Consider the following 16581-nt stretch of genomic DNA (forward strand, 5'->3'; position numbering starts at 1 on the left):
GGAGGGATTGGCCGGGCGGGAGGGGAGGCGGGCGGAGAACATGGCGCCGGGGAGCGGCGCGTGCTGAGGCGAGCGGAGCCGGGCCGGGCGGCGGCGGCGGCGGGGAAAGGCCGGTGCTGGCGGCGGGGCCGCCAGGGATATGCGGCAGCGTCTGTTCCCTGTGCTGAGCCGGGCTCTGCCGGGCTGGACGCGCCCCCGGGCCGCCCCGGTCTCGCGCTCTTTCCCTCAGGGCTGGCGGCGGAGCTCTCTCGGGTACGGTGCGAGTGCGGCGGGGCCGGGACAGGGCCGCGGGTCCCGGGGCCGTGTGACCGGGGCCGTGAAGCCGGAGAGCCCCCGCGGTGTTGTGTAAGAGGCGGCGGCGCGGCCGGGCGGGGGCACCTTGTGAGTCCAGGGGAGCGCCCGCCCTGCCCCGAGTGCGGCGGGGAGCCGGGGGAGCTCGGGCCGCCGAGCGGAGCTGGCGCCGGAGCCTTCCGGGGAGGCGGTGGGCGAGATGGGGGCGGCGGGGCCGCGTGTGCCGAGGAGGCCTGAGCCTTGCCTTGTGTCCTGCTCTGCTGCCCGGGAGAGCCCGGACTGACGTGCTCCGGTGTTTGCGGCTGCACCTCCTTTGACAAAGCAGGCTTGGTCATCAGCCGTGTGGCTTTCGTTGCCCGGGGGCTTGCTTTGTTCTTCTTCCCTCTCAAAAAACCTCCGTGAATTGTCGTGTTACTTATGGACTTCCCATGTCTTCCTAAGGCATAATTATATTAAAAAAAAAAGAAAAAAAGTTTAAAGTCTTTAAGAAGAGACTGCTAGACTACTCCCAGTTACCTAAACTTGGTGGGAGCGGCCTCTTGACGAGTTATCTGGCAGTGGCATTGTGCGGGGCTTGTTGTTGCGTGTTTGTGTTAGCAGTGTCACCAGCTCCGCTGGAGAGAGCGCGACTCACCGCGATCGAGGGAGGGGCGGGCGGGAGGCTGGGCACAGCTCACTGCAGGGGCAATTTAAACTGCATAACAACTCGGCAAAGTTTGTCCGGGAAGGGAGCTAGCGTCAGGGACAAAGGCTAGGTTGTTTTTTTTTCTTTAGTTAACACTGTATCTGTTACCTTAGTAGCCAAACCTATTTTTAATACTGCATGAGTTAGAGACGTCAAAAGTAGCATCTTTCCGGGGAAAAAAGTGAGTTATGATGACTCATACTGTCGGCGCTCGTGTGTCAAAATTCAGATGCACTGTTACTGTTCATTATTGCTATTTATGCTTCAGAATTGTAAAGGTAATCCACAGTGTGGATTTGGAGCCAATGCTTTCTCAGGCTGTAGTTTGTCTTGCTAGATTACTCCTCTTTATGCATGTGAATATATGCAGTATTTGGACTTAACTTTATGTGAGTAGGCCTGTTATGTTTTCATACTGCCTACAACCATGATTTAATCATCCATTTAATTTTAATTGTGAATTAGGATTTACATAAAGGATAATGAAATGAGAACAGGCATAGTTCTTTCATGCAATAATTTTTTTGAGATGTGAAAATTTAAGAATCTTTTTTTTTCAGTTACATGTTCCCTGTTACCATCTCTATGTTTTGTTCATGCTTGAACTTTTCCTTTTTGTAACACGTTTAACCTTCATCTCTACGTCAAATAGCAAGATAATTTCTCAGTTACAACTGACATCCTTTTCATCTGATGTACAGCATTAAAATGATCTATTCTATTTGGGAAGTCCCTAGAAGGATTCTTATTTCTATGTTTGCCTGCTTTTTTTGCTTGCTTTTTGTCTTCAGTCAGTATAAGGCTGTGGTCTAATCCCTTGGATGAAATAGCACCTTTGGGAATTGATTGAAGTGTCAATTTATTTTGCACGTGAATGCAGAAGCACTCCCCTCCCCTGTTAGATCCAGAAGAAAGAGGGAAGGGACAAGAAGTTCATTACCTCTGGTGTTTCACTGTACTGGAAGGTATTAGGCTCCTAGCTGTAAGGGTCACTGCTGGTTTTTGTAGAAATAATTTACTAAAAAATACAGTTAGACCGCTTGAAAAATGGCATGTGGGATTGATACTTTTAATATATTCATTCTATTGTATTTGATGCTTTCATAGTAACTTTGCTGTCCAGTCTTTCTAACAGCATAGAAATAAAAAAGTTCGTAATAAAAATCTAGAGAAATGGTTTAATCAGTTTTGTGTCTGGTTGTGTATTTGTATATGCATGATCTGTCAGTGAGTATCTTTGCTTTCACCTTTTATGATGCCTGTAAGTTGCTAAAATGTTATCAGATAGTACTGTATGTATATAATGTGATTTTTGATGGATCCTATTTGAAAGTTGCTTCACTACAGCTTTCTATTAAAATCTTACCTTCTGCTGCTTGTTTTTAGAATGAGTAAGAACTATAGCTTGCCTGAACAATTGATATGGAAAAGAATGCTGTAGAGCTCAGAGTTTATTTATAATTTTAACAGTAGAACTAGAATTGTCCAAATGTAAAAACTAAATGACAGAATAGGTGAACAGCCAGGACTTCATTTGTTGAAACACACCGCTGACTCTTGTAAACTGCTCATTGTTACGGGTTTGTTGCTCATGTCAAAGCTCTAGTGTTAGATAAACAGTTGCTTTTAATGATTCAGATTTCTGAATTCTCTCTGTTTTTGTTGCTAGATCAGATTTTCTTACCAGTTCTCTCATCTTTCTGTGAATTTCTTGTTGTTATGCAGTACAACTGAAGTTGTAGTCTCATCTTGTTTTTTGTTTGATTTTTTTTTTAATTCAAATCTCAAAAGTTTTTCTTTTTGAGGGTATAAGACAGATGGTAGCATAAAACATTAAGTGAGTTGGCTTTACAGAGAGTTTTGGGCAATCTGATGTGCTACTTGAACATAAAATCTATGCAATACACATCAGAACACAGAATAAAGCACAGAGATCTCTCCTGTAGCATCCAGTTTAACATTTCCCACTGTGTGTGCAGGGCCACGCAGTAGGCACCAGCACAGTCCTGGGGTTGTGAGGCAAGCCCTGCAACTGTAGGGTGATGGAAGACAAATGTTACGGGGAGGAAGAGAGAATGAGAACCCCTGCTCTGCAAGTATTCAGTGAATGAAGCAATTGATTGAATTAATGAGTACATTTTTTTAGGAAAACCTGTAAAATACGCTTTGAAGCAGTTGGTCACATAGCACAGAAACTAGTCTGATCACTCATGTTCTTAACATGCAATTTGAAAATACTGATGTAAGCCAAATTACTATGCCAGATCTTTGAAAATTTTAATGGTACTATATTTTAATGACATCTAAAGATTAAAACCAGATAATTTTACTTACCCCCTTGCCTCCCACATCTTCCAAATAATCAAACGCTTCAAAACACTTTTGGAATTTTGTAAACTATTGAAGCAGAGAATTGTTAGGGAAAGATTAATTGTTCTGTTTCTGGTGAATGTGGTTAGAGGTTGTTTACTTTGGAGGTTTGGATGACTTGTTTGGGGCAATTTTTGAGGACATAAGGAAAGTAAGCTCAAGTAATCTAGAGATTAAAAAAACCTTGTTATCCTTTATTGCTCTGTGTAACATCAAATTGTATAAGGTCCTCCCTTTTTGTTTGACTTTTTTTACCCAGTGCTTTGGAAACTGTGGAGTGGTCAAGTTAAGGACTGTAGGTTTAGGGCAGTAAACTAGCTTTATGGTGTCTGATTGTATATCCCATCTCGTTTGGCCAGCACATCATTGTAATTATCAGGCCAGTTGCTCAGCTGGGGCCTGATCTCACATGTGAAACTACCAGGGCCCTTGTTTTTGCCAAGGTCACACGTGGTGTGGTCTCATTAATGCTACTGGTAATTCCTGTACACCGGTGTTACACACCAGTGTTTCTGCTGTCACGTTGGCAGTGCAGCCTGTGGCAGACCAAGTTTTATTGCTGTGATCTAGAAGTTGTAGACTTGGACTCTGGGAAACAAGAGCATGGCAGGCATCTGCCCTGGCCACCATCATTAGGAGGGAATTTTCTGAGTCAATTACAGACTTGGCAAAAAGCTTCAGACTGAGGTTCTGAAAATGCTTTAATTGTAGCAAGACTTTAGAATTTCTTCAAAATGAACTACATAACAAAACCTTATAAATATTCATCATCTTCAGACTTGCCTGATTTGGCATGATTAGTTGTTCTTAATAACTTGGGAACATTGATGAAATCATTGTGGGGCTTTGTAGTTGGACCTTTTGTGTATGAAGTAGTATGCTGAATTCCTGATGAGTTTAAAAGTGATAAAACATGTTAGTGTTTTGAGCAGTTTATCTACTTACACAGTCTGTCTGCCTGTGCATGCAATCAGAATTATTTAGATCAGTATCAGGAATGTTTTGGGATATCAGTACATTCTCTAGCTTCATGGCAAGCAAATTCACACAAGAGTAATGCTTTATGGATGTTGAATCATGAGGTATTTTAATCTCTAAGTGTCTGAAGAACGATTGATGAACATGTAACCTGAAAGAGTATAGTCTCCTGAAGAATCCCTTTTGGTAATGTTCAGCATGAATTGATTTCACTTTCTTGACTACAGTTTAGTCTAAAAAAATTATTATAACATACAGGTGAATGGAAATGTTAAGAGAGTAGGTAGATTCTTGATTGTTTTACGGGTAACATAATTCTACTGCTGTCATGATCAGAAGTAGGTGCAAGAGACTAAGAAGAGGGGTGCAGACCTGTGCAAGAATGCAGATTTACTTGGCTGTTGCAAAGCCATGAGCTTGCGACTGAAGAAGTTCATGGACTCCTCCAGAGTGCTCAGTATGGTGCTGTCATCCTTGTAAGAGGTGAGAAAACTCTGGCTGGTAGTTCTGCAGCACCGGGCCTCCTGCCAAAGCACTCAGCACTTCTTTCACTCCATGCATTGGCAGCTGGAGAAGTCTTCATGTAAACCAAGATGGATTAGTAAAAAGCACAGAGAACATGTTACCAATGGTAACTCCCTTGCAGGACAGAACAGAGTTCTCACTCAATGAAGGTTTCACTTCACTCTGGTAAATGGCAAGCAATTAGTTGCATAAAAACTTCAAGCAAGCGTGAATTTTAAGGGAACTGATAGAAAGCAAGCATCAAAACCTGCTGAGATGGTAACTTGCCTTTCATCTGGAGCAGACCTGTGTACCTAGTACTTTACTTCTGTATGTGCATGCTGTCATGACAAAAAAAACTTGAGAAGCACTTTGGAGTTTATGCCTTGGGGCTCATATTTTTATTAGCTAGTCACATTCTTGCATTGAAGCAACCCTCAGGAGTTTCTGTTAATTGGTTTTCAAATATGGTCCTTTAATTGTTCAAACATTGGACTTAGATTTGACTACACAGGCTAATTTTTAATTAAAGAAACTTTGCTAAAATAACTCTGAGAGATTAAAATAGTGAAGCAGAATCATATATCACTTAATCCCACTCTGTAATACTCTGTTTGCAGGTGAAACCTGGCATCCCCCGGAGAGCCTTGCTGCTTCCAAGGGACTGCCTGCCTAGAAATTATTACAAAAATGGAACCTCAAAGAATAGAATATAATTTCACTATAAGTGCTGTAATTGAAAATTCAGTGTTGGTTTTAACTGATACTTTTCTTGTGAAAGTGAAGTAGTTTTGATGAGGAGGAAGAATATTTCCTATTCATTGAATAGGGACACTGTTCTCAGCTCAGACATCCCTATTCTTGTTTTCTTTCTACCTTTGTAATCTTTCCACCTGTAATTTTTTGAGCCAGTGGAAGAATTTCCACTGCCACAGTAATGCTTCGTATGGTTCCTGCTGTCTTGGCTTTATCGGAACTGTCTCTGTTGCTTCCGCTTTGTGAAAGTAGTAAGGCAATATTTCTTTTAATGTTTTTGTTAGGCTATTAGCTCTGCAATAAACATAGCACCTCTTTTGTGGAAGAATCGTTTTGCTACTGCTCGCTGTAATGACAGTACAGCAAGTAGCTGTAGCACATGGACTTCAGGACAGCTTCTGAACATGGCCTTAGAAATTAAGCTACTTCTCAATAAGTACAGGATTTCTGGTTTTCTTTTTTTTCTTTTTTTTTTTTTTTTCCTGTGGTTAAAAGCAGTTCTATTGTCAAAAAGTGATTTATAGAGTTTTAGGATTCTGGTGTGAAATAATGGAGTGTGGTATTTTATAAGGCAATTGCACTTACTTAAAAGCTGCACAGGAAAACAGTAATATGAGGAGGGAATGTTTAGTAATGGGTCTTACAGTTTACTCCTTAAGAAAATGTAATGGTATAAAAGTTCTCTCTAAAGTGAAATTTTTTCTTCTCACTTTTGTACTGTAGTAACATATCAGCAGGAGGTACAATACGTAAGCAGGAAGGTGTTGTTCTTGTCCTCTTAACGTATTTGCCTTCCAGAAGTATTGCATAGTTGATCAGCCCTTGCTTTTATTTGAGTTGTCTGGTACTATGATTCACTTTGCAGCAAAATAATCGTAGGTAATCATGCAAACCCATTTGAAGTTAGAGAATGTTGTATTCACAATTCCCACTGAAATAACAGTGAAGGTGGAGATACAAATTTCAGTCCTTGGTTTGAAGGCTTAATTACTGATGTTGTCCTTTTGAAAGTTGTAGCTTTTTCCTGTACTGGAATTTCACTACCAAGCTGGAAGTAGCCTATGAAGGAGGCAGAAGTAGGGAATCATAATAAAGTGAAGTGGAGGTGTACAGCTTCACGAGACACCAGTTGAAATCTCATACGGTTTCACAGCTGTGTAGTTTGATGAATCACATTGGAAAGATGAGTCATCTGAACAAACAGTAAAGTTCTGTGCCTTAGTGATGTGGTATAGAAATAACAAGGAGATATCAGATGATAAGGAAATTGTAGAACATTTTAAAAAACCCCACAACTCGAGTAGTTTATCGTATATATGTGTCTTCTGACAGGCAGCTAGTGTCTTAATGAGATAGAATATTGTAGCTGATCACCAAGGTATAGGTGTTCATTGGCAGGTATGGAATCAGGAGCTTAAGGGACGTCCTTGTTCTCCTGCATATGTAGATCTGTCAATCTAACCTGTATGCAAGTGAAAAACAACTAGGAGCAGTTTAGTTACTGATTTTCATATTCGAAAAGTATCTACACTCACTTCAAAAATTTTACACAGTACCTTAAGTTTAGTAGAGTATTTCTTAAAATTCTGAACATGGAGGCATCTTTTAATTGTTAGCCTGGCTTGTATCAGTGCTGTTGATGCAGAGAAATAGAGATGTGGTACTTGGAATAATCTTTGTATTTCAATGGTATATGCATTTTTCCAATGGAAGAAGGCCCATAGACATTCCAAGCAGGATTAGCCTGAGCACAGGATTAAACTACTGGATAAATGACATGAGAGTGTACACATTTAAATTTAAATTCAGCATTTCAGCTACTGTTTAGTGATTACATTTGACTGCACTTTTGTTTTTTAAAGTATTTAATAGTGAGAGAACCATGTTTTACTAGTTTATATGTTTCCTTCTAAAATGCATTGAACCGCACATTTTAAAAAGTTACTTGCTATTGTTTATAGCTTTTGCGTGGAGACATTCAGTTTCTGAATCAGTTGCACTTAGTTTCTTAGCATTTCAGAATTATGCCTTTAAAGAAGGGTATCTTCCAGCATCTGTTAAACTAATGGTAGAAGTTTAAATAGGTGAGACAATCTATTCCTATTTATCATAGCAATTCTGCAGTCTTTGTATTTTTATGGCAGTATTGCAAACAGTGTTACTGTTTCTTGCTTGAGTGTACAAATCCAGTGGTCTATTAGTACAGTTTTGTTTATTTGACAATCAGAGTTACAACACTCGTAATATAATCAACAATTCAGATACATGAAATGCTTTCCTGAAGTTTGAAAGTATCCTTGAGCTAGCAGTATATGCTTAATTTGATTTAATTTTTATCATAATCTAATAAGGGGTTGAAATTCATTAAGTTTGGGTTGTTTCAATTACAGTTAATGTGATACTTGAAGCATTCAATTAAGTGATCTACGTCTTTATTGTGTTTCTTGGTCTTCAACGTTTCTTTTTTGTTTTAGCAGGAGTATCTTTCAGGATCTGAATTTTAGACAAGTTCAGTGAATTTTGCATGTAATAGAACTTCTGGCTGTTGGTATTACCCTGTATTGTCTAACATAATATTAAAAAATTAGCAAGGCTTAAGGGAAAATAATGAGAAATTTCTTCTATTTTCTTTAAGGTTTCAGAAGGAGTCAACCAACAAAATGAACAATCCAGCTATTAAGAGAATAACAAATGAAATTATTAAATCACCTGAGGATAAACGGGAATATCGTGGACTGGAATTAGCAAATGGCATCAAAGCTCTTCTCATTAGTGACCCCACCACAGATAAGTCCTCAGCAGCACTTGATGTCCACATAGGTATTCAATTCATATTGTGTTAATTATGTCATTAATAAAAATGCTTCAAGTTCTGGTATCTTGATGCAAACTGACAGGAGTGGTATGCAGTTGGCAGCCTAGCCTTTTAATGTAATTTATAGTTTATTCAATTATTTGACACATCAAGTTCAAAATTATTAAATGCTCTTACTGTACTCTTATGTTTACTCAAGTGTAGCTCAATCAGTTGAAAGACTGCTTTTAACCATTAAGTTTTATGTTATGAAAGATCTTTTGTAAGCAGAAAAGGGGTTGGGTGCAAGTGCAATTATTTCAGACAGCTCCATCTGTCATGTCAGACTTTTTTTTCCATGCTAAGTTGTTGATGTGTAGAGGTGAGAAAATGCTGTAGTGCTAGAGAAGTTGGAGAGGCACTCCCTAACTTCAGTGGTGCTTATGTGTGCAAACAGAAATATGGGAAATAGAAGGGGAAGGCAATTGCTTTGACTTTTGGAATAATGGAAGCCTTTTCTTATATCTGAGGTATATCTCAAGCTTGTGTAGTTCTTCAGTGGATTGGAAAGTAAGATGTAATGTGTGCATAACCTAAACACCCTCTTGCTACGTCTGTAGTTGGGAGCTCTTGCTGCTCTTTGTATTAGGACAGAAGTAATAGAGGGATTTGTAAAACTTCTGTACTTTTTTGTTAAAAGGATGGCTGTCCCAGATCATTATCTACTTCATCCCAAATGTGGTTTTGTTTAGGTCCTGTGGTTTTGTTTAGGTCCTGTCCAGTTCCTGCACATGTTCTGGAGGAGATGGATCTGTTGCCTTCACCTCCACTCTCCCACTGTACATTGCTGCACACTCAGGGGCGGGACTGCCACTCAGACTTCTGCCTTTCTGTTTTCCATTCTTCCATATCATTGTTGTCCTTTAATCTGTTTGCCTTCACACCTACTAGCTGGTCATCCATAGCTGTGTGTGTTCAGGCAATTACAGGTTATCACTCATCCTATAAACCACAGGATAAATACCTCTTTAATTATGATTGGCAATTGCTGCCTCTTAACACAATGCATTTATTAAAGTCAAAGTATAGATTTCAGAACAGTGTGATTTGCCAGGTCTTTACAGATTATGAGTAATGGACTTCAATTTAAAATCATCTCTATAAGGAAGTGCAAGCTGATCTGGAGAGGCAATTTGAGACACTAATTGGTTCAGTTACTAATTCTAAATTTTAAAATATTTTTTTAAAGATTAATTTTAGTTGACTGTAGGTGTACAAATGTCTTCTTACAGCCACAGAATTGATATAATTGCCCGAAGCAACATAATATAGAGTACTTTAAAAGACTTAATGTTTTAGTATTACTTTTTATGAATGGCTACATGAAATTTTTTCTCTTGCAGGATCCTTGTCTGATCCCCCCAACATTGCTGGGCTTAGTCATTTTTGTGAGCATATGTTGTTTCTGGGAACCAAGAAATACCCAAAAGAGAATGAGTACAGCCAGTTTCTAAGTGAGCATGCTGGGAGCTCAAATGCTTTCACCAGTGGTGAACATACCAACTATTACTTTGATGTGTCACATGAACATCTAGAAGGTGCACTGGACAGGTAAACACATTTTTTAGTATTTAATTTTTTTGTTACAGAGGTTCTACTTGAATTTATTAGTGTAAAAGTTTTTTGATAGTTCTATCATTGTGATATTAAAAAAAGGTAAAGAAAATCTTTTGTTGAAGTTGATAACCAGATATTTTTCAGTTTGAAAGTCTTACTCAGATTTTTTTCATCTAGGAGAGTTCTTAATCGAGGCAAAATTTTTGAAATTTAAATGTTGTGTTTACACTGAATATTTTTGGAAATGCAGGGCACAGAGTATGATCATGAATTTACACATTGTGCAAATACTGGGATGGTGCAATCAAATACTGTGCTTCCCATGGGATCCTTGTTGACGACAAAACAAGGGTGAAGTCTAGAAATATTTAAGGATGCTCTTAGTAGAGGGAACTTGCTGAAATCTCAGTGTTTTGTGGGAGGGGACAGAAATTGAAAGGTATGTAGTCAGTGAGGAAGAGTGAGTTTTGTCTTTGGCTTCTCCCTGGATGTCTGAGAAGACTTACTTGCTTGGTGAAATTAAGAGCCTCTTGCAGCTAAACCTCAGAATAGGAGAAATTTTCACTGTGGGAATTGTGATGTAAGGCCATTGATTCTTGGACTACCTTACATGATGAACATGTTGTTGTCTGCATTTATAAAGAAAGAAATTGAGAAATAAGGGTACTAAATCAGTGTCAAAACTGTTAAAGAATTCATAAGTTCTGCATTAAAAAATAATGTATTCATCTGTTTTCAGGGGGAACCAAGCTTTATACTTTTCTGTTACAATTTATGTACAGTACTCTTGACTTGAACTAATTTTTTTCTCTTTAGATTTGCCCAGTTTTTCCTGTGTCCCCTGTTTGACGAAAGTTGCAAAGATAGGGAAGTGAATGCTGTTGATTCTGAGCATGAGAAGAATCTGATGAATGATGCCTGGAGGTTGTTTCAATTGGAGAAGGCTACTGGAAACCCCAACCATCCCTTCAGTAAATTTGGAACAGGTTTGTCAGAATATCCAGTGGCATTCTGTGTCTTTAGCAATTTATATAAAATTGCTAAAGACAGACTGTAACAATTCTCTTATTTATCCTCTCCATAAATGTTTATTATGGTGCTTTATGGCATTTTTCACATCATAGACCAAACAGAACTGGACAATAGCATAGGAAAAAGAGTGATCCAAGACTTGGAGTACAGTGATGAAGCAACCTTTATGATTCTGATAATTACTGCAGAGAGTGTTTCCCTTTGACCAGATGAGATTATGTTAATCTAGCAGAGTATGGGAATTACTGCATTTGATGCTTCAGGTTACTCCTCATTGCTGTGCACCGTGTTTGGTCAGCAAATCTTCTATTATTCCTTGTCTGTCCATAGAAAGGATGGACAAATGCATCTTCCCATTTTCTTTTTAAGGGTGTGCATTTTTCCCCAGATATCCTTCACTGATCTCCCTGAATTAATGCTTGTGATGGTGATTCTTCTCCATCATTACCCTCAGTGTCCAGGTACTTCTGTACTGGCCAGTGTCCATTTTCCTACAGCTGCAAGGTGTCTTCTGACTGTTGCTTCCTAATGTCCTCCAGTACTGTAACAGCACAGTTACTGACTGAAGCATTAACAATGTTACTTTATTTTATGTATTGATGCTGTGGGAGTAAACAGAGTAGGGTGTCTAGAACTTCACCATTTGCCTGCATATGGTGAGGAATATAGACAAAATATTTAAAACACAAGACGGTATTGAGCCAGTTTTCTTATAATGCATATTGATTATTTTAAAAATGAATATCTATCCAAAGGAAAGCAAACTGATTATGTATTTCTTTTTGATCTGTAAGTTCATAATATTAAATATTGTTAAACATCACATACTGTTAATTGTTTTTGTTACAGGGAACAAATTCACTCTGGAAACTAGACCAACCCAAGAAGGAATAGATGTCAGGCAAGAGCTACTGAAGTTCCATTCTACTTATTATTCATCAAATTTAATGGCTATTTGTGTGTTAGGAAGAGGTGAGTTTGTTTTCTTAGTCGAGTAAGACTTTATGTGTATACTTGAAAAAAAAATGGGGGTTCCAACTGCTTAGAACCTTCTGCAGCTGAGATGATATTTTACATAGGTTTGCCAAAAGCTTAATAACACACACAGTTTTCAACAAGCTGTTTGCTTTTTGAAAATGTGCTGGCAGACTAGTATTTGTTTGGTGTTTCACAGTAATGCTTTGATGGTGAGTACGAATGGGAGAAAGTGAGCTTTTTATCTGATCAAGAGCAAGTTCACTGAGGAATTTTACATGGAAACTTTTTCAGTAAGAATCACATTGGCAATTGTAAATCTGTACTGAAGAAAACCGTCCCTGCAAGATTAAATGAATGTTTATTTTGCTGATATGCATAAAAATTGGTGGCTTTTAATAGAATAACATGCAGTTCACAAAATTTTAGTATCTAGTGAACCCTCTCTGTTTACACTGTTAGTATGTTTTTTTCCCTGGCGCAGTTCTGGTAGTGTAGTGTAGGAGCATGCATATATTGGGCAGGAAAGATTGTACTTTCTCAGTCTAACTGGGATTGTTTGGATAGCAAGACTTTAGAAGTCTTTCAAGGTTTAAGGTTATACTTTGAGACATCCAAGCAATTGATATTTTGTTTCTTCCAATGTCCACCCTTGGAAGTCCTCCCCTAAAAAATTGTGAGAAGACTCTTTTTTATCTTATGCTCACTGTGGGAAGTGCTCCAAAATGCATTTCTTGAGGCAGAAAGCAATTTTGAAGGCAGAATTTCAACAGAAATTGTCTAGGTCAGTTTAGGTGAGTTAATGCACATCATCATATTCTTTCTGCAAAAGGTCTTCTCTCATTCTTGCAAAGTACTGCACTCACAGACTGAAATTAGAATGGATGGAAAATTAGAAGTGCTTAAAAAGGTCACAGGTGTGTGTGTTTTGGGTGCTAAGGACAGACCTGGCTCACAGTGTACTTGAAGTACTGGACATGAGCTGAGGCTCAAGAAAATTCAAGTTTTGGCAAAGCTACTTTCGCTCTAGAAGATTTGCGAGTGTAATTCCATGTCTCTTAAAATTTTGTGGAATGTTTCTTTTTGTAGCTGTTCAGTATCTGATGTAGCTTTCAGTTCTAGCTTTGTTTAATCTGTAAAATAGCAAAATAGCAAACTGTAAAGATACATTTTCAGTTACAGGATTTATTTTATTCATGATTGAAGCCTTCCTTTAATAAGCATGGTGCTTCTAGCATGTTACAGTTCAAAATTTAAAGATGAATATTTGTTTTCTTTCTGAAATTAAAAATCATAACAACATTAACACTACTTTTCTGTATAATTCATGACTCTCCCAAACAATAAAAAAAAAAAAAAAGTTTGTTGGAATCCTTATATAATAACTGTGTTTTTCCTAATGTTTCTTTATTCTAGAATCCTTGGATGAGCTCACTTGCTTAGTGGTAAAGTTATTTTCAGAAGTAGAGAATAAAAATGTCCCTATACCAGAGTTTCCTGAACACCCTTTCCAAGAAGAGCATCTCCGGGTACGTATAGAGATACGTCTTCCATCCAAAGTATATATTTTAAATGTGATTTTTTTATGTTTCAGTAATACATTGTGCACTTCACTACTCTTTTATCAATGTCCCTGTTAAATTCCATGATACATGCTCCTGAGATGAGTACAGTAAATGAGTTTCCCTTTGTTTATGGGTCTCCTTGCTTGTTTCTCTCCTCAGCAACTTTATAAAGTGGTACCCATTAAGGACATTAGAAATCTTTATGTCACATTTCCTATACCAGACCTTCAGAAGTACTATAAATCAAACCCTGGCCATTACCTTGGCCATCTGATTGGGCATGAAGGCCCGGGGAGTCTTCTGTCAGAGCTTAAAGCCAAAGGTAAGTCCTTCAAGGGTAGAGAATTGAAAAATATTTGATCACACAGTTTTTAAAGTTTAACTATGTCTCACTTAAAATAGACCTCTATATGTTAAAGCCTTTATCTGTGTGAGTAATTTGAACTCAAAGTAATTTTGTGCTTTATTTTTGTTTCTGCACCAGGTAGGAATAAATAGATAACAGTCACTCAGGCTGCTGAGGCTATTATTTCTTTGATTCCCCTTTATGTGCCTTGTTAGAGAGTTTTTTGAACTTCAGCATAATGATCTTGTCTCTATTCTGTCACTAACTTTGAGGTTACTGTCAGGTCCCTTAATGTCTGGAAGATTATAATGGTGTATCTTTTGCTATTTTACTTTACGTCATTCTGTTCCAAACAGAAGTAAATTATCCAGTAATCAAGTGATCCTGAGTTTGTCATATCAGTCTGGGTACAAAATCAGATGGAGCTGACTTGGGTTATGTTTAACTTGCACTGTTGCTGTAGGCATTAATGAAATAAAGAAAAACATGTAAATGAATCAAAATAGGTTTTAATGTTGCTGAAGCATGCAAAAAGTTGCATAAATTGTTATAGATTTGTTTATGTAATATAGTTTCTTTTTAATGACGTAGGATGGGTAAATACTCTTGTTGGAGGCCAGAAGGAAGGTGCTAGAGGTTTCATGTTTTTCATCATTAATGTGGACTTGACAGAAGAAGGACTTTGTAAGTGAAGCACTGTGTCTGTCTGTATTCCATGTTATTGCTGATGTAATGGTTTTGTGTTGTATCTGAAGAGACTACTTGTTGTTATAGCTTGAAAGCCAGTGTATTTTAATTAAGTTGTTATTATTCTGTGTTTAGTTCCTCTAAGTATGCTAACACACTTCACCTAACACAAGAAATTAACTTATTTAAGCTTATATTAGTTAATTAAATTCTTTAAATAAACTTCTTTAAAAGAAGAACTTTTAATACCTTTGTGTGCTACTTTTTCATACTATTTAGACCTGAGTTAAATTACATTGTAAATCAGTATTTCACATAAAGACATGTTCAGTGCAGTTCTTGGAATTAGCTGGGGACATAAGCACCTTAAATTCATGTCTGAGAAAAGCAAGTTAACTTCGTTGGTGGGATTGCAGATGTACTTAAAGATCTTGATGTATCAAAGTGTAATTAAAATAAAACTATATTTGTGTTCATTAAATTTCTTCTCTGTGCAGAACTGAGTGAATTATTAAGTATTTTTTTCTTTTCAGTGCATGTTGAAGATATTATTTTGCACATGTTTCAATATATTCAAAAACTACGGACAGAAGGACCTCAAGAATGGGTTTTCCAAGAGTGCAAGGTAAGTAATTGGGGTTGTACCATATGTGGTGGTGATCTTTTTACAAACTTTTTTTATTATTAGATTATTTGACTTTGTAACTACCATTTAATAATCACATGGTAATTAAGTTTATTAATTTTTAAGATGCAACATGACACAAATGACAAGTACATTCAGAATACGTTGTCTTAACGTAGGTGTGGAATGCTCTTATAGAGCTGGGAGTTACAATGGCATAATGGAGATGGAGGAAGGTCTTGCTCTGTCCACAAGGATTTTACATAACTTTGCATAGTCTTCACTGGAGAAGGGGGCAGACATTTACTGTGAGGAGTAACATGGAACTGGAAGTTGAAATGGCTGCTATTCTACCCCTCCCTTCTTTCATGTGTCAAATTGTATAGTTGAGATTGTAAAGGCAATAGGACATTGAATCTACTGTTTGTTCCCCTCATCTTTTTGAAAAGTCAGCTGAAGGCTTTTCATAAAGTACTTTGGCAGTACATGTCAATCTTTGCTGAACTGTTCATGCTTCTTGCAGGTCTGGATAGTTCTGTATGCACAGAGCAAAAATGTAGTGTCCTATTCGACAGCACTGCTCTTCTCAGTGTCAGTGTGAAACAAACCCAGTTTTATTTACATATATATTTATAGTCTCCTTGGTTCAGTACGTATGCTTGGGTAAGGATTTCTTTTCCCATCTCAGCTTTGATCCAAACTGTTGAGTCTCTCTGAAAGTAGAAATTCTGCAGCTGGGTTAGCTTTGTTTCGTGCACTTGGACACTATATACCTCTGAAAGTAGTCTCATGTCTTGTTATCCTCTGCTAAAAGTCCCAGTGGATTTGTTTCACTGACAGAGTAAGCAGATACAAGGTTTGGAAAAAGTAGTTCTATCCTTCTGTTTCATCCCTGTGCCTTTTCCTTCCCTCTCTTCTCTCAGTCCCAGAACTCCTGAGACTGTGGGGTGAATCAGAGAGCTGGCAAACTAGTATGAAAAGAACCTTTGAGTTTACTTTCAGCTGAATTGTTGAGTTAATCAGTCTCTCTGCATGCTTTCATGGAAGGATAGACTATCCTTTTCACTGGCTTTAAAGTCTTAGATCTCTTTAATTCACCCTTGCCATTGTATCCTAAGAATTATGTGTTCTATTTCTGTGGCTGAGACAGCAAAAAAACCCACACATTTTCTGTCTCTAAACTTACTCTTGGCTGACTGAACAAAAGGAAGAGAAAGGGAAGAGAGAGAGTGGCTTCAGTTCGTTAATATATGACAAATTGCACTGGAACACTGTGTACTGGTTGGATCAGAGTTGGTGTGTTTTCACATTATCAGGAAATTTAAATATATGAGAGATGAAGCAGATCTCTTAGTA

The 16581-nt window shown here is 38.1% G+C and overlaps 1 protein-coding gene and 1 long non-coding RNA gene across 6 annotated transcripts in view; one reads left to right on the forward strand and one right to left on the reverse strand.

Annotated features, from left to right (window-relative positions):
* Positions 1 to 16581, forward strand: part of IDE (insulin degrading enzyme) — a 53374-nt gene that overhangs the window by 626 nt on the left and 36167 nt on the right. For 3 of the 5 annotated variants that reach the window (XM_068197688.1, XM_068197685.1, XM_068197684.1), the window contains exons 2-9: positions 8220 to 8404; positions 9782 to 9989; positions 10812 to 10981; positions 11877 to 11999; positions 13419 to 13531; positions 13727 to 13889; positions 14505 to 14597; positions 15134 to 15225. In XM_068197688.1, the coding sequence (XP_068053789.1) occupies positions 8245 to 8404; positions 9782 to 9989; positions 10812 to 10981; positions 11877 to 11999; positions 13419 to 13531; positions 13727 to 13889; positions 14505 to 14597; positions 15134 to 15225 (1122 nt within the window). In that variant the 5' untranslated portion in view covers positions 8220 to 8244. Of the gene's footprint in view, positions 1 to 16; positions 253 to 6330; positions 6464 to 8219; positions 8405 to 9781; positions 9990 to 10811; positions 10982 to 11876; positions 12000 to 13418; positions 13532 to 13726; positions 13890 to 14504; positions 14598 to 15133; positions 15226 to 16581 lie in introns of those variants that run through there. The other 2 variants (XM_068197686.1, XM_068197687.1) reach the window with 2 other exon arrangements.
* Positions 2414 to 16581, reverse strand: part of LOC137478122 (uncharacterized) — a 28390-nt gene continuing 14222 nt past the window's right edge. Inside the window, exon 3 of the long non-coding RNA XR_011001414.1 lies at positions 2414 to 7046. This is a non-coding gene — a long non-coding RNA (uncharacterized lncRNA). The remainder of the gene's footprint in view (positions 7047 to 16581) is intronic.

Source organism: Anomalospiza imberbis, chromosome 8 (genome assembly GCF_031753505.1).
Source record: "Anomalospiza imberbis isolate Cuckoo-Finch-1a 21T00152 chromosome 8, ASM3175350v1, whole genome shotgun sequence".
In the NCBI taxonomy this organism is placed as follows: domain Eukaryota; kingdom Metazoa; phylum Chordata; class Aves; order Passeriformes; family Viduidae; genus Anomalospiza; species Anomalospiza imberbis.